The sequence below is a fragment of the Drosophila yakuba genome, chromosome 2L (genome assembly GCF_016746365.2).
Source record: "Drosophila yakuba strain Tai18E2 chromosome 2L, Prin_Dyak_Tai18E2_2.1, whole genome shotgun sequence".
NCBI classification, from domain to species: Eukaryota; Metazoa; Arthropoda; class Insecta; order Diptera; family Drosophilidae; genus Drosophila; species Drosophila yakuba.
In genome coordinates, this window is record NC_052527.2 from 16,329,953 (window position 1) to 16,357,016 (window position 27,064).

The 27,064-nt window shown below is 44.8% G+C and overlaps 4 protein-coding genes and 1 long non-coding RNA gene across 18 annotated transcripts in view; 2 read left to right on the top strand and 3 right to left on the bottom strand.

Moving 5' to 3' along the window:
• On the top strand, positions 1 to 24,722 carry LOC6528453 (titin homolog). Of its 14 annotated transcripts, XM_015198467.2 has the most exons (17): positions 1,896 to 2,587; positions 3,672 to 3,823; positions 7,640 to 7,735; positions 8,160 to 8,401; positions 8,455 to 8,601; positions 8,886 to 8,975; positions 11,617 to 11,915; positions 12,704 to 12,871; positions 12,935 to 13,055; positions 13,122 to 13,622; positions 13,836 to 19,304; positions 21,275 to 21,488; positions 21,559 to 21,673; positions 23,244 to 23,735; positions 23,799 to 23,939; positions 24,009 to 24,148; positions 24,209 to 24,722. In XM_015198467.2, exons 2-17 carry the CDS (start codon positions 3,687 to 3,689, stop codon positions 24,327 to 24,329), a joined length of 8,493 nt encoding a protein of 2,830 aa, XP_015053953.1. In that variant the 5' UTR covers positions 1,896 to 2,587; positions 3,672 to 3,686; the 3' UTR covers positions 24,330 to 24,722. The 14 variants fall into 14 exon arrangements, with proteins under 14 accessions (XP_015053947.1, XP_015053943.1, XP_015053946.1 ...); XM_015198461.2 differs by lacking the exons at positions 1,896 to 2,587; positions 3,672 to 3,823 and adding an exon at positions 1 to 629; XM_015198458.2 differs by lacking the exons at positions 1,896 to 2,587; positions 3,672 to 3,823; positions 13,836 to 19,304 and adding exons at positions 254 to 629; positions 20,148 to 20,513.
• On the bottom strand, positions 758 to 2,362 carry LOC26534830. The gene is made up of 2 exons (XR_005560272.1): positions 2,234 to 2,362; positions 758 to 1,899 (listed from the first exon to the last, which is right to left on the bottom strand). It is a non-coding gene; the product is annotated as an uncharacterized LOC26534830 (long non-coding RNA).
• On the top strand, positions 6,278 to 7,311 carry LOC26535255. The gene has a single exon (XM_015199117.2). The coding sequence runs from the start codon at positions 6,561 to 6,563 to the stop codon at positions 6,870 to 6,872; it is 312 nt and encodes a 103-aa protein (XP_015054603.1). The 5' UTR covers positions 6,278 to 6,560; the 3' UTR covers positions 6,873 to 7,311.
• Positions 24,561 to 27,064, bottom strand: part of LOC6528454 (lysM and putative peptidoglycan-binding domain-containing protein 4) — a 3,623-nt gene continuing 1,119 nt past the window's right edge. The window contains exon 3 of the mRNA XM_002089464.4: positions 24,561 to 25,254. Coding sequence (XP_002089500.1) covers positions 25,013 to 25,254 — 242 coding nt within the window. The 3' untranslated portion in view covers positions 24,561 to 25,012. The remainder of the gene's footprint in view (positions 25,255 to 27,064) is intronic.
• On the bottom strand, positions 25,348 to 26,907 carry LOC26535684 (26S proteasome regulatory subunit 7). Its single transcript, XM_015199166.3, has one exon. It carries the CDS (start codon positions 26,744 to 26,746, stop codon positions 25,445 to 25,447), a length of 1,302 nt encoding a protein of 433 aa, XP_015054652.1. The 5' UTR covers positions 26,747 to 26,907; the 3' UTR covers positions 25,348 to 25,444.

Genomic DNA, 27,064 nt, shown 5'->3' on the forward strand with positions numbered 1-27,064 from the left:
TCCCAGGCACAAAAACACCATACCAACACAACCAGCACCCCGCATGGGAAGTTTTGAATTTGTGTATCGCGTCGTCTGATAAGCTGCTCCGTAAGCGATTTTTATTTTCGGTGGCCCAAGTGGAGGCAGTGCGGCAGTGCCCGCTTCCAGAGGCAAAACAATGCTCGTAACTGGCGCGTAATTAACACACAAAAGCTAAAAACCCAAAAAAAAACAAACAAGCAGTAAGGCGAATTTGTTTGCCAAAAGTGTTTCATGTGCGTGAGTGTAAAACAGTGCCTGCATAAGACACTGAGTGCGGAAATGGAAATGGCCAAAGGCCGCTCCCGATTCGCAAGCAAACTACACACACCGCCCATCGGAGACAGCAGCAACATGGCAAGTGAAGTGCCAGCAGCAACAACATCGCCATTAGGATGCAACACCAACAACGGCAACAACAACAGCCAGGAGAGCAGTCCCGATCCCGCCCAGCAGCAGCTGAACTCCAGCGTGGACAGCGGGATTGCGGTGCTCGAGACGGAGTCCCCCACCATGAGGAGGCGCCAGCGACTGCACCAGTGCCAGAGGATCCTCCAGGTGTTGCAGCGGGACCAGCTCACCCACCAGCAGCTGCGCGATAGATTAAGGTGAGTGAAGCTCTTTCTTGTCATACCTTTCATTAGCCATGTTGGTCACATTGTCTCAACATTTCATTTGACCCAAATTAGCACTTTTAGAGCCAGATTCTCTCTTCAATTTGATTTGAAAGTACAGGGAAACACTTATATTTCGATCTTTTAATTTATTTAATGGGTTACATTTTAATGACAATAAATTGAAGTTGTGGAAATTGGACGTTGATTTCACCATGTGGCCAGAACGGAAGCCACTGGCATCTGGGATTGGCCTGAACCGAATTGAGTGCCCATGAAGCCCACAATCTTACTACACACTGCACTGGGTGCATGCATCTGCATCTGCATCTCCCAGACTGCGGGCGGATATCAATTTATGCAAATTAGCCGACCTCAAAATGGAAATGACAATATCTCGGGCGCAGTCAGTCACTAGTCACTCAGCCATGTCATTCGTACAGCCAGAAGTCATTCCGTGAGCAGTCTGAGTCTTCTGGGAATTCTTTTCGACAATTGCCATAGAGGAACCCGCTGCTTCTGACCACGGAGCTTTCGAATGAGTTCGCCATTTGGTTGGGAAAATATGGCGGGGAAGTTCCATTAGAATGATAATGAGGAACAACCCAGTTCGGCGATCGTAATTGGAGAACCTCTTTGAACTATATTGTTGTCTTTTTAGTGATAGAAAAGGTACACGTTATATGGGGATAATTGTAGCACATTAAAGTATATAATTTCCCTCTTTTTTTATAATAATTATTCTTGATAGAGTTTTATAGAACCGAAATAACCGTTCGACTTGGCCACATTTAGTTACCATTAGAGCCCCAAAATCTCGAACCCATTCCATGATAATTTCGTTTTTCCACACAAGCTTCGTTGGCTGTGGAGTGGAGTGGCAATCTTATCGAATATTTCATAATTAAGTTGATTAATGCCAATTAATTGCCGCAAGCTTTGCATGGCCAATGGCAGGGCCAATCGATTTCGTTTCGTTAGTTTTTTCTTTTGGCCACAAACTCTTGCGCCCATTCAAGCGGCGGACATGTGACTGGCAGCTGCCAAGTGGCATTTGCAATTGCATTTGCAAGAGGTCCGTTGGACAATGCGGCATGCCAGAGAATATTGGACGGGGTGGGGTTATAAGTGTCCATATTTCTGCGGCTCAATGGGGATTTGCCTTCCACCACCTAGTTGCATGGCCAACAAAGTGCTGACCCACTGCGCCACTAGGGGCCATTCCAGTTCCATTTTGGTTACTCGCCCGCAACGCACACAAATTCTAAAACCAAAAAAAAAACAACAAAAATATTAACAAAAACAAGTAATAATCAGGAAACATTTGGCCGTATATTAAACCCAATCGAAAAGAGTGTACACCCGTTTGTGACCTAACATCCCAAATAGTCTTGACACTTATCTGCGAGTTTTTCGTCGCATACCGAAATATACTCGTATATTTATATGTACATCTTATCAAATCAACGCGCGGTCGGCTATATACGCGATCCACCATAACGAAGTGGGCAAACAAAATCCAATATAATGCCCATATACCCCAGTTATATATTGTGCAAAAAGTAAACAAAACCGAATACAATTTTGCTAAAACAAACCTGTCGCCGCTCCAGTCGCAGTCGGAGTCAGCTGCTCCATTCGTTAAGTTAACCTGAAGATCGTTGGCACTGGAGGCCCTTATCCACGTGATTTTAATCAGCTTTGTTGTATGTTCCGGCGAATATATAGCCAAGACTTGTTTCAATTTGTGCGTCATGCATTCGGGATTGTTTTCGGTGTTTGGGTTTTTGTAAAGATGGAGTAAGGTGATCGGCGGGAACGGGCAATGGCAATTAGCGGTCTCAGTTCGTGTGGCAGACACCTCAGAAGCATACTGCTCGAAAAGTGATTGATAACCGTCGTTCGTAACTGCAAACAGAAATAACAAACCAAACGAAAAATCAAATTTTGCGGTAATTATTTATTCAGATATTCCGCCAGTGAAGTTCAGTTAGATTCAGTGGGAAGATTCGACAACTACTACCAATAAATTCATAAATAAATCTATAAATCCCACACCTTAAATGCCAACTGAAGTGAATAGCACGATAATTAAATACATCTTTCTTAGAACCACACACACACAACGGAAGCTACAATTTTTGTAAATAATAAATGCAAAATCCAAAGAAATTATGCAACTAACAACTACATATATCTGGTGAAGATCTCGCTAGAAAAAAGACATACTGTCGATAGGAGCTTTGCAAAAAGCACATACTGGCATTTATCAAGTTTAATTAGTGCTAATCGCAATGTGCAAAAATAAACACAAAGGAAAACACTTAGGCAAATAAATTAATAACTGCTAGTACGTGATTCAAACTGTAGACAAAGTTTTCTAAGTGTTTTTAAGTTTTTCCAAAGTGATAGCATCTAAACTACGAGATTTGCATACTTAAATGAATAATGTTCTTTAAGTGATACGAGTATATGACAACAATTTCAGTTATCGTTCTTTGCATTATGTTGGAAATTATTTACCTTTAATAGTCACGAATTTAAGTGTAAGCAATTGCAATGAGTTGTACTTAAAAATATTCATTTACGTGATGTTTTATCTGGGAACTAACTGCATTACAGTCTTACCTATTTCCAATTGAACTAAAAATTCGAAACTTAAATGCCCTGCAAAGGGTATTTACCCATACAACTTCAGGTCGAAATCTAGGCAATTTAAACTGAACAAACAAAAACTTTTTGATAAGGCTAAGGCCAAAGTATGTATTGGCCGAAACCCACGTAAAATGCTCACAAAGTGATTAAAGCATGGAGAATTTTTGGTTCTGATAAGTAGTAAAAAAATAGTTAAGTGCAGAATTGTTCCGGCTATTTTGTTGATTTAGTCTAGTTGGGGGTTTCACTTGAGGTGGAATTAAATCAGAGGTGCTTCCGATAAGTGTGTGTGTGTGTGCTTCTAATGCAAATACCACGGAATCAGAATCAAAATCAATATCGAAGTCGATGTCGTAATTGAATTGAATGCGAACTCCACAGTGCCTGAAGCGCTGGATGCGCCCCTACATCTGCCTCATGGAGTTGCCAATCAACCGACCTGGAAGCGGGAACCTGCTGCTGGGACTCACCTCCGTGGTGGGTCTCATTGGAGGCGCCTATCTGCTGCAGTGTGGCGCCCAGCAGCTCTTGGGGTGAGTTAATCAAATGGAGATAAATCAAAATATGGCATCCGATGGATACAAGTTCGGGTACGTGAGCTAAGCTCCGCACGTGCAGATGCACTTTCATATGTGTATGTATATGCTGCAGTGGCAGATACAAATGCAGCGCGAGATAAATCCGAATAGAAACTGAAACTAAACTTTCTTGACTGCAGCAGCTCCAGCCTGGTTACGTGGCCATCGTTTCGCATGACTTGATTGCGTTTGCGTGTGGGAAATGGACAAGCTGAGGAGATTTGACATAATTGTTGCCATTTCTCCAGTCGCCGTTTTCCACCTGCTCTTTTGCCACTGGTTTCTTGCCCCACCAATGGCGATGGCGATGCAGTTGCTCACTTTGGGCATCGAGTGCGTAGCTTCGCCTTAATTAAGGATTGCGCAATCTCCGCCACCTGCCGCCAATTTATGCGGCACCTGTTGTGCCTCGCCGTTAGACGTTTTATAACATTCTCAGTCCAGACAAACTGTCATTGACTTATCGCGAATCCGGTCACAAGCACAAGCCCATAGAATCTCGAAGAATGGCCAGCGGAAGTCGTTGGCCAACAAAGGGAACGACTTTCCACCGCCCCCTCCACCTGCTTTTTCCTTAAAAAGCGTCACAAATTGGCAATAACAATTGGCCATGACTAACAACGCCCCTCATTTGTTCTCCCTTCGTCGCCTTTTCAATGGCAACTTAATTAGCCGCTTTGTTGACAATATTATTTGTATTATTACTGCGGCGGCAGTTACACATCATTTTTCAGTGTATTAGAAAAGTATGCGTATCGAAACTATAGGACTTAAAGTTATGCAAACATAATGCAATTTTTTATTATTATATTTAGAAAGTCTTCTTACAAATTTAATATTTAATAACAGGAACAGCTAAAATGAAGCTTACTGTTTTCATTTCTAAGTACAGAAAAGAGAATTTTAGTTCGCTTTAAATTCACTTTTTAATTTCTGGCTCTAAAAGACGACATTTTATAAACGTCTCTGAAGAGCCAAACGAGTTGTGGAATTATGGAAAGTCAGCCAAATGCAATTAACTCTGGCCGATGGCACAGCTCAGATATGCACAGAAATTCTGTGTTTTATACGCTATTAAAGTGAGAACAAACCAGTTATGTTGGCTTTATGGCAAGTGAAAAGCCGCAAAAAGTTATGACCGAAGTATTTTCAGTGTTTAAAAGTGCGATTCAAAACCGATTGTGAGAACAATATCAACTTGTGGAAATGGTTTAAACTTTAAGCAAGCATGATGGGCACTACTGTTTTCGAATTTGTTTGTGGAAATAGCTGTTTAAATATGGGCAAACACCTCCAATATACCCATTTTAAAGCATGCTTTTAGGCTTACATGTTAAAGTGTATTATTAAACAAATTGAATATTTTGCCAGGTGGTGAATCAAGAAAATGTATAAATCCTCTTAGATACGGTTAGTGATGATCTCACAAAAGTCGGATAGTAAACTTGGAGAATAAAATATTATTACTCTCATATCAATAAAACAATTTACGATGCCACTTGCTTGGTTCCACGAAGAATTTATTAATCTCCGGCTTGGAGTTCTAGGAAATTCTGGAGATTATGTTATCAATGGCGCGTTTGTGAAAGCTTTTGGCCCGGTTGGGATATTAATAACGACGGAACCTGAGGGCTTGACGCTTTCTAGTGCGGGAATATGCTAATGAGACACATACATATATTAGCCCAGATTCCCAGCACGGATTTCAAGGGAATCTCGGCCACTCAAGACATGAGATCGCTGTTTGAAAAGCATAATGCCGATGAAAGTGTTGCCGCTGCGTGGCGCCATTTGTTGCCAAAATAGTGATTAAAACTGAAATCCAGGCAGCAGTCGATTGATTAGTTAATAAACCGCTCGCAGCATGCATACATTATATATTGCCAAACAAGAACCAAGCTAACTCGTTTGCGGAATGTTTCTCACAATTAGCATTTGGAAATTAATGAAGTTCAGGCCAAGACGGCGAGCGGGAAAAATATTGCCAAAAATAAATTAGTCGACAAATGAATGCAGCAGACAGGCGATGATGCGGACTGCTGACTGCTGATTTTCGACCACGTATCTCCCCCAAAACGGTTCCTGCTTGACCAGCTTTCCAGCTCTTGCATCAAACAGATCGGAGATCGGAGAAGAAAGGCGATAAATCTGCATGGAAATGTGCGCAGTCATGGCTCCCATTCCGCTATATACAACTATAGCCACTATGTAGACCCGTTCGACGGGATCATGTGCAGGGGGACTCCAACTTACGTCATTGACGAGTTTGTTTAGCGCTTGGAGAGGCAGTGGATTCCCGCTCTCCACGATCGAAACCGGCATGGAATACGGCTGTGGCTTTGTGGGGCTGTGGAGAGGCTATAGCGCTATTGCTGTGGAGCCACAGAGACGCGATCTCAGCTGTTGACCGCCGACTCTCAAAGCCAACTGCGCATAACAAAGGCGAACCTTGTGCGAGAAAGTTGTCAGTGTCGTGGGACGCGGATCGCCATTTGATAGCGAATTGGCATTAAGTGCTTCCATTGGCGAAATCGGTTTAACGCGAGTGCCATGCCAAATCCCAGCAAGCCCAACGGCGCTAATCAGTCGACAAACATTTTGAATACCTGAAAACCCGATCCCACCTGGAGCCAGCCCAACAACCAGCAAAGAATCCAGCACAGATCCAGCTCCAGATCGAGATCCAGGGAGTATGCTATTCTCCGCGGTGGTGTTGTGCCAGGTGGAGCGGCTCATGTGCCTGCCCATCAGCTTCGCGGTGCTTGGCTTCCTATTCATGGCCTGCACCATGGAGGTGGTGCTGCTCAAGCTGACTTCCACCGATCCGGTCCTCGGACCTCCCGCCGAGGATTGGGAGGAGAACGGAGGGCCAGATGGGGAGGAGCAGATCTACTACGAGAATTTGGAGAACAACTATGAGCACTGGGCGCGGAGAAGGATGCGATTCCATCGACAGCGACAGCAGCAACAGCAGCAGCAGCATCATTTGCCCACTTCGACTTAGGCTAGAATATATGTATATTTAAATTAGATTGGTTTAAGCGGGTATATTGACTGATCTTCTCCTACACCTTTTGTTTTCCACTATTTCCTACGGTCTATGCAAGTTATTTGAATCTTTCGCAAGCGTAATGTTTTTGAAGGCTGTTAACGGTTGACTTTTTCCTTAAGTAATATTTGTTTGTTTGTAAGCGAAATTGCGAATTTTGCCATTTGAATAAGTTGAGCAGCAATCCGCTGGCCGATTACTGATTTCGAGCACGTACAAGACACCCAGGAATTCCCTTCTTCTCTCTTGTGTAAGAACTGTAAGTGACTGACATAATCCGAATACCTATCGAGGCAGTGCGTCTCTTAGATTGTAAGATGTGTGATAGAGCTACATGTATACTTTAAGCCGCGCCATTTCGCCTAAGTTGATTAAACTCGGCTTTAAAACCCCATTCATTGCCTTTTTGTTTGCCTGGTCCAACGGGTTTGCGTTGTTATGCAATTTACGGGGTTTAACAGCCGGGAGAAAGTCAATTGCCCAATGCAATTGTGGTTGGGTGTACCGCCCACTATTTGCTGGGGAAGTACTGGACTGGACTGGTTCAAAAGTTGGCAGCACGATCAATAGCTACCGACTAATTGAGTTGAGTTTAAGCCAGCGACCTTCTGGCCGTTGAATAACCCCAGCTAATCGTTAGAACCGACCTGACTAATCATCTGGTTTCCACCATCCAACATTCTCGAACTAACGCGCGATTCCTTCCGCCTTCTCTCTTCCAGCAAACTAGCGAATAAGAAGTGGAGGAAGGAGGAGTCTAGCGAGGATCACGCCTGCAACGTCTGCTGTGCGGACCTGGATCTGGGCAGTGCCAAAAAGTGAGTACAATTCGTTTCTCCAGAGGAATATGCGAAATACCTGTTTGACATCGTTGACATTACTGATATCAGCGTTTTGAAATGTATTCAAAAGCTTGCTTCTTCATAGAAATATAATAAATTAATGAAACATACACCTTTGCAAAATATTATTTGGAAAGGACTTTTATACTCTCTTCTGCATCGGCTGAGGTACTTACTCCTAACGAACTAATAATTAATCAAAATTAAGTATATAATAATTAATTAAAGGTATATAAGAATATTCTATATATCTATATATAAATAAATATCTTTATATAGCTATTATATAAATGGCTAAATGGTTTAAGATTTACGTTCTAGCTTATTAAATATCTCTTTAATATACAAAAGTATCGACGAGTATTTTATAAATGTAATGATCTGGGAAAAACTTTTCCAGCTACGTGACATGTTGCACCTGCGGAAAATCGGTTTGCCGCGGGCCCAAGTGCTCTGACTGGCGGCCCAAGGACGCCAAGTGGGAGTGCCAGCTATGCCAAAGCTCCAAGGAGTCGCTCGCCCACACCTCCTCGTGGGTAGCCGAGCAAATGTCCTTCAACCGCCACAAGTTCGTCTATCCGATGAGGGCCAGGAGTGAGGTGTACATACCGATTGTGCGCGATGGCAACGACAGCAGCATTCGTGAGTGCAGTTCCAGGAAGGGAGTACTTGGAATATCTAGTCTATATTTGCAGAATTCGAAAGCGTTAGCCAGATTGGTCATACCGCCCACATGGACGAACGGGCCAAGATCAGGGAGTACGTGGAGCAGATTGTGGCCGAAATGCTGGGCGACAATTTGGACCACGTCAAAGTGGGGCAGCTGTCCAAAAGTGAGAACTGTAAGTACCCAGATTGCCTGAGATTCGATTAGAGCGAATGCAATTCATGCAATTTGTGCAAATCAAATTCAATTGGTGATGCAACATTTTTTAAAACTCGCTACATATACGTGTTGCCAAGCGCTTAGCAACATTTGTTGCTGGCCGGTGAGCGATAAGTCGAAGCATACTTTTAGGCAAGCTTTCAGGTGAGAGCTTGCTGAAAAGACTTTCTGTCTATTTAGTTTTGTTTGCTCATTAACCGATATTTGCACCCCACACACACACACATGACACACAATCAGACTTGCAACTCTTTGATAAGTTCCATGCGAAGCTGAGTAACCTGCTTATCAATTTGGAAAACAGTTTGTTCGCGCTTGCGCTCAGGGGAGGTAAGTAATCGGTAATCGATAGTGACTAATCGATCGAGCACGTTGTAATCGCCCGTTTTGTACGCTAACCTTTGTAACGTCGATTACTAGTTTTTGTAGGCAGTATTATTAGCTTAGCAGTATTAATTAAAATAAATAAAAATTAAATAGCAATAATTAAAAAACAATTTACCAAATTTAACCTTGAATATTTAAAAATTTGTATGCCCCTAAAAAATAAACTCTTTTTAATATATGTATATATAGTTCAGCAAAAAGAGAGCTTGTTAATCGTTTAACTTATCAAATAGTTTTTGTTAAAAAAAGCGTATATTAATCGTAACCCAGTGATATGTATTTCCTACCCTTGGTATTCATCAGTACGGCTATATGTTGCGGCTCTCCACCAAAAACCCTAAAACAAATCTATGTTTACAACTGTAGTAAAGCTCCTATCTCCTATCAGTGGGCCATAACCAGAGAGTCCAATTAAAATAGCAAAATCAACAACCTGCAGCGCTCTCCCTCCTTACAATCTGTACCTCTCTGTTCAACCTACTGAAATCGCGGTCAATGCTGGTTGATAAGAAGTGCCAGAGAGTCGGTGATAAGACCGTTTTGATAAGGCTTTTTAGCTATTGAAGTGCCGATGACAGCGAGAACATTATGACACTCCGCCTTGACGGTACTTTTTCGAGTGCTGCGCTACCCATAGTCCGAATCTCAGATCAAATGACAGACAGCGATAGGCATTAATCATACGCACCGTTGGCGGGTTGCTCACCAACAGGTTTCGTGATTGGAAAATTGGCGTAAATGTCTTACTTACAAGACCACTCAAGATGCTGTGTCTGAACAGTCGATTGATTTGGTCACGCTTCCAGCTTAGTTCGGCGATCTGGGCTGTAAAGCGCCTGAAAATTGCAAAACCAAACACACAACCAGGCCCACTGTGCCCATACAAAATATGAACTTGAGTGTGTGAGTGAGCGTTTAGACGCTCGCCGCTTACCGCTCGGCAATCGCACCGAACTTAACTTCAGTTGCCAGAAGCGACGCGTCGCGATCGAAACGCCAATTCCGCTCCGGCCCAAAAATTCCGTCCGAAACGCGTGTGATAACATGGTATAAGCCAACATACATTGCGTAGTCGTCCATAGAACAAGAATTCCGGTCAGCAGATAAAGGCACTTTTCCAGCAGCCAGATTAGGCCCTAAGTCAAACAGACCAAGACACCAAGTGACGAGTTATCAACAACCTTGACCCGGCACTAAGTTGGCAAAAAGTATATAATGAGCAAAAATTGAAATCAATAATCGTGAGGTAAAACAAAGCGGCAGACGAGGAAGAGGCCTTAATCAACGCTAATAAATATTAATGATCCCCATCCCCGATATCCACGCTTGAAGCTCCGAATGTGTAATCCCGAGATTAACAGCGAATTATGATCGTGAAAAGATGATTGCGGACTTTCAACACGCTTCCGTAACCCCATTCACTCGGTAGTTTATCATTGACCTTAACTAAATAAAGCAGCTCTGGGCCAAGTAAGCCCTGTGCACCCAACTTATCGCGGGCCAGTTAACAGATCGAAGACGGAGCCGTCGGAAGGGCCACTATCGAGCACTTGAACCCACTGGCTGGTTGGGCGGTTAAATTAAAAATAAAGTGGAAAACAGCGAGTGATAATTGCCCGAGTGATTTCGCCTGAACCCTGAACTTTGGATCTTTGGAGTCGCACAATAGACTCAGTGATCGAGAAGTGATCCGATCCGGTTGGTTCTGTCTGTCCTAGGGGCCAGTTTCTGGGGCTATTTCCATTGATGACTCGTTCTGGATACAAAAGTGTGGGTCTGTGACACTTTTTCCACACCTTTTTGCAATGACTAACGGGGGACTAGCTGTTTGGGCAGCTAGACATCACTAGATAAAGAAATACAGGCGGCATTGTAACGCAAAATAGATAACTCGGGGTTATTCATTATGCGATGTGGTATTTACCGCAATACGTTAATAGACTTAGCATGTCAAAGGAAAATGATAAATATGCGAACAGCGAATCGCGATTTTCAGCCTGACTGGAGTTAGACTCTCGAAGTTCGGGGAGCTACGGTTGTTCAAGCGTTTAGGGGAGGCGGTGACAAATTTATGTTTTCAGCTCAATTAGGGGAACAAAGCCAGCAACAAAAAGCCAAACTCAAATATGTGCTCAATATAATTAGCAGCCCAGCCGACCGTTATATCAATGAATGCTCCAAACAAAAACGAAACACAAACGTAAATAAACAAATAGGCGAGATATCAACGGCTCAGCGGTATCAGACGTATACGATATTTGCGATATCTACCTATATACATATGCATGCAGCATGGACTTCACTTTGGGCCTAGTCACTGGCATGTATGCCGTTTTGGCCGTAATTGTCTTTTACGTGGTTTACGTCATTGAGGTGAAATTAGGTATGGCTAAAACACTCACTCAATCATTTACTTTCTTCGCCTTTCACACACTCATAAGCACCAGTCTAGAAGTAACCGAGTTTTCACTTTTATTGTATCGATCTCTGCTAACCAAGCATATCTTGTACGAGTAGTGTGTGGTTTCGGCTGGCATTCTGGCTCTTGTAAATTCCGCTAACAAAGCTCGACACTTGCTTTCAGATCTTCCGGCCATCGTAAATGGCCATAGCAACAATAATAATAATAACAACAATGCCGATTCCGAGCTGGCGGACCTTTCGCAGACCCGACTACGCAGTCTTATCGAGACGATCATAGCGGAGACCTTGCGGAGCTCCTCCCTCAGCGTCAGCGGAGCCGTCTCGGAGATCAGCCTGGACACCAGATCCCACGTGTCCGAGCTGGCCAACGGAAACGGGCTGAAGCGGCGCCATCGCACCGAGCACTACTTCGAGCCGAAGATCTATCAGGATCTGCTGGCCACAGCGGTGCTAAATAAGGTAAGCTTTCTGAAACCCCACTATCCACTCCACCACTACACCACCTGTGGAACTACCCTATTGACCAACCCCTCCAACACCTCCCCCGTGAATAGCCGACCATATCCGCCATTTTAACTGGCCAATTCCGCCCAGTTTTCGCTTTCATTCGACCTGCACTTGGGAGGCTTCGATATTCCAGTTGGCACATCGCCGAAACAGACCAGGCTAATTAGTTGCAGTCCATTGTCTTGCCCGTGCAGACGTTTTAGCCAACTACCTGGTGTACATTGCGGAAGAACAGCGGAATCAATTCCAAAGATAATTGGATTATTCAATTTGTTGGAAAGTCGCATAAGTTTCATTACCCCACTCAGGATCATGGCTGATCATCCAGACGATCAAGTAAATATATGAGATTGCTGAGGTATAAACGTGGGCAGCTGGTGAAATGATTGAGCGAGCCATATCAGCAGTGGTATTCCGATCTTATCACAGCGTCACTAATCCAGTCAGCATTAAACTGCCCAATTGCGTTATCAAATTCTCCTTCTGCAACTTGGCCAGTAATTGACTTCGCAACGGCACTCAATCAATTTGGGCTGGTAATCGATGACGAAACGAGGGTCTGGTCGTCAAGTGTCATAGTAGCTAAATATTGCCGGGTATAATCAGCTTAAGGGCTTTTTTTCTTACAAGCAGTTGACCCACAACAAATCGGGAACTCTGGGGTTCAACAACACGGCTATTGCTTTTTTACAATGCCAAGGCTAAAATTTTACCATTTTTCCTTTACGGTTTCTGGCCAGATTGCGGATAAGGAAGGGAATACAAGGCTGGTGGCGGAGAGTACTCCGGACTTGAGTGGTCGCCACATTGACGAGAATTTCAATGCCGAAGCGCTGAGCACCACGTCCGGAAGCTCCATAGAACCACGAAGTGATTGCAGCCTCACCGATCATGAAATCGGACTGGATGTAAGTGACTAATTGCTTGTAGTTTAAACCCACTGCTTAAACCCACTTCACATTTGATTACAGAATGGCAAATCCCAATCCCTGCAAGCGGACTTGGAAAGGGAATCTGTCCTTAGTGATTATATAGCCGCACACATGGTGCCACTGCCAGACTTTTCAGCATCCGTGACCGAATCCGAGGATGGTAAGTGATCAAATACATTTTCCTGGGTATTCAAGGGCACCTTTATTACCCATATTTCCCATCTAGATATTGGATCCATCACCTCGGGCATGATCGGTGATGGAAACTGGGAGGACAACTGGCTGTTCAAGAAGAAACGCAGCTCGGCGACTCAGAGCAGCGTTGGCATGCTAGTGCCGGCACCAAGGGAGAATGTACGTGCCCAGATTGGGGACAAGACCACCGATGAGGTGAGCGATCTCTCGGAGATCGGTTCGGACATCGAGGAGAGCTCTCTGGATCTGCTGCGATGCAACGATCTCAACGATCGTCTCCTGAGCCAGCACCTTATTGGTGGCCAAAACACTAAGATGGTCCTCGACGAGCTCGTCGATCGCACCAGTCTCACGTCCCACACATTGCTGGAAGAGAATGAGCCCGCATTCACAGAGACAACCAATGAGTTCGTGGTGTCCCCGATGGCAGTGCCTTCCGATATTAAGGCGCCATCTCCGACGCCACCTCCTCCACCAATGATATTCCAGGACGACTTGTTGAACGAGGAGCCAGACCAGACTCCCATTGCAGGTAACTTCAATCTCATCTTACGCACCTCCAACTGTAAAAGCTCGTTATTATTGCTATAAGTTAACTAACCCTTTACCTAGATCATAAGCTCGCTAGATCGTTGATAGCTAGATCGTTCTTAGTTGTAGACAGCCCGGAATCCCTCCTCTAGTAACTCAGTCCACTTGTGCGTGATCTTTGAGTACCGGAATTTAGCAGTCGTTTGTGTTGCAGCCCAAGGCGAATCCGAGGAGCTGGCCAGCCTCGATGGCTGTACTGGCTTTAGCACAGTCGAGTACATCGATGAAGGACAGATGCACGAAACCGTGCCATCGGTGATCGAGATCTTGGCGGCCATGGCGCTGGGACCTATGCTAGCTGTTCCAGCATCTGAACAGCCTGGGGGCATGACACCCAGTGAGATGCACACCCTCAAAGAACTGAGTGACTTGGCCCTCGCTGAGATCAACGCTCGCACAGTGGAGCTGGTGCAGGCCCACTCACTGGACATAATTGAAGAGGAGAACACAGAGCCTTCAGAAGCTGGCCCAGAGCAGCACTTTGAATTGGTCCAACAGCCACCGCTCGAAGAGATTACCGACCAAATATCCCCAGGAGAACAGGAGTGCCTTGTTCAATTGGATGTGCTACCACCTCCACCACAATTAAAGCTTATATCTGAGATTGAACCGCCGCCGCCAATGGAACTGGTCGAAGATACTGATTCTCTGTATCCTGCAGAAGTTGTCCCCGCACTAGCGCCTGTAGAAATTCGTCCAGAGATGAAAACCGATGATGTTACTGCTCTGGAGTCCGTGAAAGTCCCAGAAATAACATCTACTTTGGATATTGTCTCAGAAGAGCAATCTTACGTAGAAGCAATAATAACAGCTCCAACAACAGAATCTGAAGTTGTCCATGTGGAAACTGTTCCAGAAATACCAGTGCCCTCTGAAATCGTCGCAAATACCGTTGTAATTGCTTATTCTGAGCTTCACTCCTTGGATCCACCAGAAGTAATACATTTGGATTCGCTGATCTTGGAGCCGCCAGATCCATTGGAAAGCGATCCTGAAACTGTGACAACTCAAGAACATCGATCTGAGGACCTACCATCATCTATGAAGCTCAATCACAGCCTTGAAACCGGTTTCATCACAGGGGATTCGACAGAAAATTTATTAGAAAAAATTCCAGAAATGATGTCAGAGCCCATAGCAGCGGCACAACCTGAGCCTAGTCCCATACCTGTCCCAGTAGACAGTGGTACACAAGTGGATAACCTAGGAACTATTGAAGTTGATTCACTTGCGACATCTGTCCCAATGGAAACCGTTTCAGAACCTAAAACAGTGGACGCCCAATTGCCTGTGGAAGCTGATGACCTTACTCAATCTGCTCCTGTGAACTCACCAGACCCATTAAAAATTGGTTCAGAGACTCATCCTATATTAATGCCAATAGAATCTGAGCCTCAAAATATTGCAATCGATTCATCACCACCCTTAGAACCCGTGGAATCAACTGCTATAGGAGGTGCTACAGAGGATTCACTACAGTCTGTATACACGGAGCTGCCACCGCCTGTGGAAAATTCGGTCTTTGAAGGGATTCTTAGAGAAGCAACATCTGGCGATGCGAATGGCTCTGAAGCTGTTGATGTCATAATAGGAACAGACTCTATCGCAGGAAAGCAGCCGCAAACTGATGAAACTGCTAACCCATCAGCTTCTGTGGAAGAAATTTCAGAAAATCAACCAGTTGCATTAGATGTCAATGTTCCAGAACCGCAATCCATTTCAGAAGAAGTCGTATCGGCAATTGAAACGATAAGTTTACCACATCCTTCCGATGTTAACGTGGTGACTTCAGTGTCTTCAGGAGTTACACAACCTGCCCCAGTTGAACCATCAGAGCCCGTCAATATCGATTCGCAAATACACAATGTCCCAGTTAATTCACCTGAGGGACGTGAATCAGTTCCTGAAACAAACATTTTGAATCTTCAACTCGAAAATAACCCGACAATTGAGCTTCAAGATGATTTACTCACAACGTCGCAATTGATTCCAGAGTCTGAATCTTGTGCAATTAATCCCCAAGCATCACAGCCTGTTGCAGTGGATCCCTTACCGGTTGTAGAAGATGTTACGGACGTAGTTGCTTTGGAACCCCCATCGCTTGTGGCAACAGACCCAGAAACCCAAACCATGGCAATAGAAAGCCTTGATCCTATAGAAACGATACCAGAACCAGAATCTATTATAATAGAAAAACTTGCACCTATCGGAAAATTAGCTGAGGTGGAGTCCATCGATGTGGAAAACCAAATTAATCCGGAAAATCATATTGGGCAGCAAACCATGCCAGAAACACAATCAACTGTCCCAATGGATGCTATACAGCCTATCGAAATCGTTCAAGAAACACCATGCAACACCTCAGATTTGATGGCCACCACTGAAGCTGTCGATGTGGAACACTCAGAGCCTGGCGAAGATGCTTTCTTAACTGTGAGAGAAGGACTGGAATCCGACCTGCATAAGTCGGATTCACACGTGATAGAACCACTATCCATGCCATTACCATTAGAATTATCTGTACCTGCAGAGGCGGTCGATATAGGACTCCCAGTATCTGTAGAATCGCTGACTCAATATGAACCTTCTGAGGCAGTTATTCCATCTGCCACTTTGTTTGATATCCAATCACAATCACTGGAACAACCAGTGCACGTGGTAAATGCGGCTCAAATGGAAATTAAGGAAATAGTATCCCCTGCACCTGTGGAGATTGTTTCTACCACAACAGAAGATTTCCCCCAAGCTGAATCCGTAGTGGAATCCGATAAACCTATCCCAGCAGCAGAAGAAGTGCAAACCATGGTCGATTCAACAGCAGATCTACAGATTACACCTATTGAAGAACGCCCCCAAACTTCGGAAACTTATTCTGAACATGCGAGAAAAGAAACCTCCGAGTCAGTGGAAATGGGTTTGAGCACACAAAATGAAGCTGTCCAAATAACAACGTCGGTTGAAGTAACTTCTACGGCTACGGATGAAGCACCCCCTGCAGCTGAAGAGAGAGAACCAAACGAAGCTGTAGAGATGCTATCGGTCACTGCTGATACCACTCTCCCAGAAGAAACTGTTTCCCAAAAAAGTACTGTTGAAGCCCTAGAACCGCCCACATCAATAGAGGTTAAATCAGAGGTAAATGGCGACACGGGATCTAAAGGAAATGTAGAGGTCGCTGAACCACAATCTAAAGAAGATGAAATACTTATGAAGCCCATCTCAATGGATGTTACAGAACATGTAGAAGTCGATCTCGAATGTGTAGGCGTCAGAGCAAATGTACCAGAGCTGGTGGATCCTATTCAAGAATCGAAATTAACTTTAGGTGAAAATCCACCAGATACGGAATCCTTAGAGAGAGATTCACAAAAAATTACTGATGCAGTGTATGTGCAAGAAGATAATACGGAAGCCGAAGAAAAAGTGGATACGTTATCGACTACAGAAGTTGTTCCAGACATAATTGTCCTGAACCCCCCATCGCTTGTGAAACTAAGCCCAAAAATACAAGCAATGACAACAGTTCCTTTGGAATCAGAATTAATCGCAATAGAACAACCAGTACCTGCCAAAAATCAAGAGTCTATTGCTGTGGATAGTCCGCCTGTAGTAATTGATACCCCAGCTTCTGCAGAAGTCCTTTTCGAAAATGAAGTTGCACCAACCCCGCAACAGATTCCAGAGAACAAAGCCGAATCAGTTGCAATGGAATCTATTATACCTGCAGATGTGGTGTCTGAGCAGAATTCTTGCGCTGTGGAACCATTAACTTCTACTCAAGCCTCGCCAGTTAAAGTAATAGCTTCTGAACCATTTGATACCGTTGTTAAACCAGTTGCAGAAGCTCAAACGCCAACTACAGAAAATTCAACGATGGCGGAAATAACACAAACTTTGGAAACTAACCTAGATACCGAGATTGTTTCTGAGGACCTTATCCAAGTTGATCCAAAGGAACTATCTGCTCATGTAGAACCCGTTTCTAAAATCGAAGCTAGCTCTGGGGATCCACAAGAATCAGCAAAGGATACGACACAAGTCGAAGATATTTTAGTCGTTCAGGCAACCCTTACTCAAGTTTCAGTGACTAATTCAGTCGCAGTGAATCCATCTGTTCCTGTCGAGCAAAGCGAAGATTCAATAGGAGACCCACCAGGAAGTGCACAGAATGTATCAGATGTTGTACCTGTTAAAGAGAATCAACCGGCGTCTGCGGAAATTTCTGTGACTGATACTGTCGCTGTGGAACTAAATGATCCTGTAGAGCGAACCACAAATCTCTCAGGAAACACAGATTTTGTGGCAGATACTGAATCATCAGGCGCAGATAATGAAATCGGTGTGGACCCAAACAATCCTGCAGAATTTGTCCCAGTGAATGTAGGCCCGGAAACCAATCAACTGGAAATAGAAACTTTAGAGGTAAAGGAGGAGTTAACAATGGAAGAATTGACGACCATCGATGGAAAACCATCATCAGTTCTGGAGCCCTTAGTGTCCGTAAACACGCTTTACCAAGAGGAATCAACCAATCTGAATAGAGCACTACAAGAAAATGTTGTTCCTCAGAAGGAATCCGATTCTAAATCGTTACCAACCAATGTAACCATACAAAAACAACCTACGGACTTGGAGACCCAACCGTCTGTGAAACCTATTCTAGAAGCTAAAACTCTAGACGTAGTAGAGGTGAAACCAGTTGCCGTGGAAACTTCGGCGGAGGAGAAGTCGCCTGAAAATGAGAAAATGGTTTTGAATGTGGAGAGCACCAATGGGAAACCCTTGCCTGCTGCTGAGTCCGTCATTTTGGAGCCAGTATTGTGCGAAGAATCTATTTCCGTAACGGAATATATCAGTGTGGATTCCGGTAACTTTGTTCCTCAACTAGACTCAGTACCTTTGTCGGCACCAGCCGCGTTGACAATTCCAACAGAACCAAAGGATTTGGAGCCGCGAGCTTGTGAGGAGCTTATTCCAGAATCGGTCTCATGCACTGATGATTTACCAGATCCTGCACAAGGTCTTTTACAAGAAGCTCCTGTGGATATGGAAACCCCATCGGGCATTCCAATTGTTGCTGATGAATACCATGAATTTGAACCCTCTCCTGTGGAAATCGTTCTACAACATGCAGATGCAAACACCATAGCTCCTGTGGAACCTAATACGAAACCAGAAACGGAAGGCGCATCGCCTATGGGTGCAATAAGTACTCCAAATCTACAAGTTGTAGCATCGGTACCTCTAGATTCAGTTCCTGCTGCACCAGTAATGCCAGTGGAATTTGTTTATAATAAGGAACATCTGAAAGAGGAAACCAAGGATGAGAGGGCAACCCCAGTGAGTTTGGGCCACGTGGAGCAAAAGCAGAGTAACGCTAATGGAGAACCGCCACATGATGAAGATAATTTAAAGAGGGATGATGGAATATTAAACGATGAAGAGGAACCAGTTTCTGAGCCACAAAAGGATGAAGTAGTCGAGGGGAAGCCAATTGTTGAAACTTCGGTTGATGAAGAATCCAAGATCATTACAACGGCGATTTCGAACTTATCAAGTGATGTCCAACTAGCCTGTATAGACCAAGAATTACAGGAAATCGCATTGGATCCTGCCACAGAAGGTATACACAGAAATACATCGTTAGACTCCACCAATGGCGATGGGTTTGCTTTAGGGAAAGCCACCCACAAGTATCTGCGCAGACAGACGAACATCCTAAACACACCACCGAGCGATGCAGACTCGCCCAAAAGATCCAAGCCAGTGAACCTCTTCGGAACCATTTGCAAGTTTTACATAAAAGACAAGCGACTGCAGGCCACAATCGAACGAAGGCGCCAACGCTCCTTGGTCATGCACAAGTACCTTAGCTCCTTTGATTCCCTGGATGACAGCATTGACGAAGTTCCGTATGATTCCCCCCATTCTAGCCTTCTTGAGGAACTGAATGAAAATAGCTTACATTCCTCCCCGGACATTCAGCCCCCAACGGGCAGGGCGGCAACTCCAGTCTCTGAAGTTGACCCTATTCGCTTTGTAGACAATTGCTTTGCATTTGAGACCGAAAAGACTGAAACTTCTATGGTAGATGATCTTAGCGTAGATACTGATATTTTAAGTTTTAATTCCAAAATGAAATGTAATAATGTGGATAGTATAGATACATTGAGATCTCCGTGCATTGTTAGCACAAAAAACAGAGATAGGGCGCTGGACTTCCAAAGTAAAACTGATACCGCGCATGCCGCTTGTTCTGATATAGGCGCTTCAGATAGGCTTGAAGATCATTTAAGGCATTTAGAAGGAGATGCCACTGTACGTAGAAATGTAATCTTAAGACTAGATATGGCCAGCCAAACGTCCTGTGATATGGTTGATGAACAAGAAGTAGAAGCTAACTCTACCATTGCGTTTAGTTTGAGCGAAATCACATACAACTTTATCAACGAAATTCTTTTCTCAGATCAATTAAGTTCAGAGTCCATTGAAAGCGATGAGAGTGAACCCTCCACCGCCTGCGAGACATTCAATGCAGATGGTGACTCTGAACAGGAGTTTGTTAGCCAGAGGCTCTTAGTCCTAGACGATCAGCGATCCCCTAATACTAACACAAGCTCTAACAACAATGTGCACACCCACCTGCTCCTTCCTCTAACCCAAACTAACAACCCGACATCGAGAAGTAGACGCACCAATGGAAAACTAACAAATGGTTCCCTTCGATGGTCGGGTAGCTATCCTAACGAGCTCTCAAATGGCGGATCCACGGGTGCCCAGCCAGACGATGTTGCCGACGACGATGTTGTACTCTTGCGGCGCTTCGTGCCAGGTAACACTCGGTTGTGGCCATAACTGTCATCTCTCGGTGTTTGCTGTCCTCCCACTTCGATTGCTTATATACGTGTTTATGTTTACCACACTCTTGTGTCCCTTGTGTTCCCTGTGTGTTGTGACCCATCGGCGACTAGTGCTATTTACCCATGGAACGTAAGGAACTGAAAGTAATTAATAGCCGTCTAATGATATCTCTATTTATAAAGTCTCTATTTATCTCTACATTAAATGAAACAAGAGAATATACATGTATAAATGTTTGGAAACGCTTCATTTTGCCTGTTAAATACTTTTCAACGAATCTAGAATACCCTCTTACTCAACGAGTAACGGGTATGAAAACCTCCTGCTATGATAATATATACATATAGGTTTTCAAAAGTCAATATGACTAGTTTTATTTACAAGTTTTTGTTTGATTTCAAACACTTAGCCATTCAAATTCACATTTTCTTGTAATCATAATAGTTTTTAGTAACATTAATTATTTAGTCCTTTAAAATGTTGTAATAAAGAAGTTAATTACGAATTTTAATAGAAATCAAACAAAAAGAGTTTTACTGGAAAAAATTCAAGTTTTTCATTTGTAATTGGGAAGCTCAAAATTGATTAGTGTACAAAAAGTTTTAAGAGAGAATAGCTTAGACCTAGTTTGTTAATAACTTTCCGTTCACTGCAAATTTTCCATGCTCGTTCAAGTTCGGTGAAATGCAAGTCCATAACTTTCTAAACGATGTTGATCCAAACCATTCCCAGGTTCCATTGCGGAGCGCGAGGTGAAGAAGTGGTACAACGCCGTTGAGATGCCAAATAATCCGTACTCCCCGGAGGCCCTGAAGCAGCGCATCAGTGGCACCCAGGAGCGCTACATGGATGTGCCCAACATCAGTCCGAGTGCTGAGCAAAAGGCACTGGCATCCGCACTGACGGAAAATCCCGATCCTCCAGCGCCAAAAACGGATTACAAACGGTAAGTTTGGGACATAGAAATCTACAAGTTTGCCAAGCCCAAGTAACTTTTGTAAATTTCTTACCTTCAGCTATAGCCGCGACTACTACATCAACAATGCTTCCACAGCCACGGACAGTACGGGTGGTGTAAAGGCCGCTACGTCCAGCGCACTTGAGGATGTGGAGGACATCGTGATCAACGAGGTAAATCAAGAACCAGAACAACATCCACCGCATGGCCGCATTTCAAGTAGCGCTCAGAGCACCGCTGCCGACCTCTCTCATTGGACCCTATCCACGCCAGTGCGCCGCAGTAGTTCACTAAAGTTCATTAACAGTCGCCCCTTCCACTCCCCCTCCCATTCAATGGGGTACGAAAGATCGGTGCCCCTCGCAAGACCTTCGACCTCGGCCTCCCATTACCGCGAATCGAGTCTGGGGTTGGGTGACGACGAAGACTTTGACCTGAGATCCCAGCTCTCCTGGCGCAGCAGCTACAGTTCCCTGCCCAAGCGACACACACAGTCCTCGATGAGCCTGCACAGTAATGGTAGCGGGGTGTCCTTCGGCTCGTCCGTGTCCAAGAGACGTCCAACGGCAGGTGGGCCCGCCGCCGGCGTCCTTACTCAATTTGAAAAGCAGCTGCTGCACAAGGACCTCAAGCGGAATAGCTTCCGAGCGGTGTCCGCAACCTCGAAGGACTTTGTCGTGAATCCGCTCTTCGAGAGCGATTCGATTGGCGGGAAGCCGGCCCTGCGGCCGGAGACGGAGGACCAGGGCGACTCGGGGGTGGACAGCTGCCTGAACGGCTTCAGTGGTGCGGACACCAAGTACAGCAACAATAGTCTGCTATTCTAGGAACTCTGGGGATCGTTTGGGTCTTAACCCCAATGGATATTTGCCAAATTATGCATAGCTTAGTCAAACAGACGTTAAACACTAGTCAGTATAGCATATGATAGATGAAATAAGATGGGCATCGGAGGGAATACAAATTGCAAAAATACCATAATATTGGAAACCGGGAACAAGGGCAGGCACAGAATCTCCCGCACTGGATGGGCATCCAGTGGATGACCTTTCTACGGCACCGCTACCTGTTGCACAAACCACGAATGAGAATGAGAGGGTCGAGCTACTGTTCTGATCGTACCTTTAGTTAATACCACTTACGTAATGCTAATGCCCTAGTGTATGCAACGTTTGTTTTTAATCATTATATTTGCTGTTAATTTTATGAAATAATATGATAAATCCTGTACCGTATCTGTATGCACACCGCTAACGCTCTTTCTTACGAAACACCACACACATATGCCTAGCGATATCTAGAAATCTATAATGCAGTAATTCCGAATAAAGCCAAACAATAAACCAACCAACAAACAAAGCATATACTGAACCACTGAAACAAATGTTTTTAGTATCCGTATCCCAATAAACCTTGCGAATTGGTGAGTACAAAAGCAAGCCAAAACTAGCCGTAATAGTAATTTAAATTTAGCTAACAGCATTTGTTTCGAAGTCAAGTGATTCTAACTACCTGTAAATGACAATCTTGCCTGCATGCTGCCTTAGCGTTCTCACCCACAAAAGTCCACCACATCTGCTAAACTCTAGATCCAATCCACGCCTACACTAATATTCAATACTAAAACGCCCACACTTCTTATTTCCATCGAATCCTTAACACGTACAATAACCAACAAACAAAACCACACGAACCTAAAAAAACCAACTATCAACTATCAAACCGATAATGTTTTACCAAAAGGCTCAAAAGGCAAACAAACCCGCCACTGAGCAGGATCCGCCGCAGGAATCGGTGTACAAAGCCACGCCAGTCCAAGTCCTGGACGAGTCCCTGGACTCGCAATCGAATCCCTCGCTGTACTCCCTGCAAACTACGACCACAAACACAAGCGATGAATCCAATACGGTTCGCATATACGACTTTAACAAGCAGGAAACAACAGTTATCAGAGCAGCTCCAGCGGGTCAGCAGCCAAGCGACTCAACCACTTCATCCATGGAGTCCGCCCAGAGTGCTTTACCTTCGGCATCTTCATCTAATGACTCAACAGGGTCCAATAAGCGAGAGCGTCCTGTGGTTCTTCAGTTCGGTCCAGGCGACTCGGTGCCCACAATAGGATCACCTGCTAGTACACCCACGCGGGGATCTACTCCTCCTGCTTTTAGATTCTTGCAACCCAAACGTCGCCTCATCGATCCCAGTCAGGTGCTATCCGTCGACGAAGATGATGTGGTAAGAGTAGCTCGCTGAATGGTTTATTTGGTTATGTATGGTAATGCACTGTCCTATTGTTAGCCTGAAACAACGACTCCCTCGGCTGAAAAGCCCGTCATCGAAGATGAGGTGGCTCATTCCATGCCATCTGTTAAGGCTCTGGCGCAGGCGTTCCTCCTGACCAGCAAGCACACACAACCCCAGCGAAGATGGCGGGCCAAGGTAAGCCAATTTAAATAAATCTCTCCTATTAAAGGGTAATTTTATCAAGTAAAATTATCACCTTTATAGGTTAGAATAGCAGCCCCACCAGAGACACCAGATAAGCCAAACACGTCACTGGCCAAGCGGCACAAACTGGAGCACGCCGTCTCCATGGCGGAAGTAGCCGATGAGTCTACGATCGCCTCCGACTTATCATCACTCGAAACGTTAGATCCTTAAAGAACCTTAGTCGAGTTATTACTATTCTACATTGCACCTCATTTCAGGGATCCTTCCATCCATTCCGAGACCAATCCACCTGTAGCCTCTCCGGCGAGTCCTGTGCCCGTTCGTCACGGCTTCCTCCGGAGCAATATTGCTTTCTTTGAGAATTTAAAGTTCAAGTGAATATGCGACTGCAGTTTTGATGGTGTGCGACCATTGGTTGATCTTCCCGTTGGGGAAAATGCACGACAATGGCAAAGCAGCCAGCCTATTATCCAAACCAAATCCTCGCCAAATACCATGTGCCATGGCCTCCATTTCCCAGTCGAAACATCACGGAAACAAAGTACTTAACATACATTGGCCGTTAGCATGCGCCATTGTTAATTCTAGTTCGTATTTACTATTACATGATTATTTTATCCGTGGATACTATTTATTTAGCTCTAAGATATGTATTATGCACTTTTTAGGTGTAAGAGAAACTATTCCCAAATTCAGCTGAATGTTTCCCTTTACCCGAACAAGTTAAAATGTTACATAATTGTACTCAATAAAACGTAAAGAAAAGAAAAACTAGCGGGGTTACGATAAAAATTCACATCACAATCGGACCCTAGGTTCCAGTGCTAGAAGTGAAGTGGGGCATAGACAAGCCAACGCATCTTTGAAGCACCAAAATCGTGGTAATTTAAAAGTTCTGTCCACAAAGACCTTATTATTTTTAACAAGAGTCAATACAAAGTTACGCGTATAGGTATAAAAATAAATTCCGTAGCCAGGGATTGCATTTTAAATGCGCCAGGCTCATCTGAGAGGGGGCCAGGTGAGGAGGTGTCGTTTGGAATGATGCTTACATTACCCAACTACTGGGCACTGTGGTTGTGATGTGGATGCTCTGCCAGGTAGATAACGTAGACCAAGGGTATGACGACACACAAGGCGAGTATGAAGATCAGCAGACATATCCAAGACAAGTCGCAATCTGATCCAGACCAGTCGATGGCACTCAAAGAAGGTCCAGGAATGGGACGCACCAGCGGAGCGTGTCTGTCCACCATGTGGTTAAGCAGAGTGGCACTTTCCTCGTAGGGTTGCTCCATATTGGCTGTAGACAAATTTAAGAGATCATGACTTATTACACAATTATAAGACAATGCCAACAATTTTTATAAAATATATATTAAACCTCAGCTCTTAGTACGTGGAGGTATAGTTTTCGCTTTATTTCATAAAATGCCAGCTGCATAATGTGTTACAGTTTGCAGAGGATACAAAATAGTGCCAATAAATTTAACTTAGTTGTAGGTCATATAGCGGGGAGTGGCGCTGAACTTAGCGTAGCTCTTGATAACCTTGTTGACGGCTTCGAGGAAGTCCTTCTCTGTGGCCACCTTGCGACGCGCCCGAATAGCGAACATGCCCGCCTCCGTGCACACTGACCGAATCTCAGCACCCGTCGAGTTGGGACATAGACGGGCCAGCAGATCGAAGCGAATGTCGCGCTCCACGGACATGGAACGGGCGTGAATCTTAAAGATGTGCGAGCGACCGTCCTGATCAGGCAGGCCGAACTCCACCTTTCGGTCTAGACGTCCGGGTCGCATAAGCGCCGGATCCAGGGTGTCGGGTCGGTTGGTTGCCATCAGCACCTTGATATTTCCGCGCGGATCAAAGCCATCCAGTTGGTTAATAAGCTCCAGCATAGTGCGCTGCACCTCGTTGTCGCCTCCGGCGCCATCGTCGAAACGGGCTCCACCGATAGCATCGATTTCGTCGAAGAAGATGAGACAAGCCTTCTTGGAACGAGCCATTTCGAACAGTTCGCGTACCATACGGGCGCCCTCACCCACGTATTTTTGCACCAGCTCAGAGCCAATCACGCGGATGAAGCAGGCGTCGGTGCGGTTAGCCACGGCACGCGCACAAAGGGTCTTTCCCGTTCCAGGTGGGCCAAACAAAAGCACACCCTTAGGAGGCTCAATACCCAGATTGACGAACTTTTCCGGGTGTAGTAGTGGCGTCTCTACCACCTCGCGCAGCTTTTCAATCTGTTCCTTGCAGCCGCCCACATCGCTGTAGGTGACGTCTGGCTTGTCCTCGACCTGCATCATGGTTACCGTAGGATCAATCTTGGGAGGCAGAGGAATGTGGATCTGGTACTTGTTGCGGTCGACGCCTACACGCATTCCCTCTTCTATATCGGTGGGGGCCACCGAGTCGGCCAGGTCCACCACGAACTTGGCGAACTGCTTTACATTGATGATATACTTGGGGTCGTCCGAATCCGCGTTAATTATCTTGGTGCAGCGGGCCACCTGCAGCGGTTGCTCGTTTTGCAGGATCTGTTTGTCGGCGGCCAAATCCCAGAGGGCTGGTGGCGCCAGACCCGTGTCGCTTTCCTTGATTCCAGTAAGCTCGTTCACCTGCTTCACAGCCTTCTGAATGTCCTCCTCAATGCTCTTGATGGATTTGTGATACTGGCTCTGGCCATAAGTCTTCAGAAGCTCAATGTCGCCTTCATCCAGCGACTTGATCTCCTTATCCTCCTTCTCATCGTGCTTCACCTTGCGCTGGTCATCGCCCAGGTAATCCGGCATCTTGTATGATTGCAATTGTACGGTTTTCAAGGCAAAAAATGAATTTATTCGATGTTTTCCTTTTGTTTTACGGCGAGAATGACTGAACAATTTGGCATAAAGATGGGAGAAGCACCGCTGGAGTTATCGACGTATCGATACATTTTTTCCCAACACTGACTTCATACTGCACACTATCGATACTTAATCACGTTTTACTTCTACTGTTACAATACAAACCTTTAACTTTAAAATCAAAACAATTTTTCGGTGTTACAATTGGAAATAAACTTATTAGTGACTGAATCCTAAATGTTTATATTTATATCTATATTATAC

Excerpts from the sequence above, each read along its gene's own strand:
- LOC26535684 (XM_015199166.3), bottom strand. The coding sequence starts at position 26,746 with ATGCCGGATTACCTGGGCGATGACCAGCGCAAGGTGAAGCACGATGAG.
- LOC26535255 (XM_015199117.2), top strand. The coding sequence starts at position 6,561 with ATGCTATTCTCCGCGGTGGTGTTGTGCCAGGTGGAGCGGCTCATGTGC.
- LOC6528453 (XM_039371243.2), top strand. The coding sequence starts at position 3,687 with ATGCGCCCCTACATCTGCCTCATGGAGTTGCCAATCAACCGACCTGGA. Across the intron at positions 8,402-8,454 it reads TGGCAACGACAGCAGCATTC|AATTCGAAAGCGTTAGCCAG; the intron begins GTGAGTGCAGTT and ends CTATATTTGCAG. Across the intron at positions 21,489-21,558 it reads CCAAAAACGGATTACAAACG|CTATAGCCGCGACTACTACA; the intron begins GTAAGTTTGGGA and ends TCTTACCTTCAG.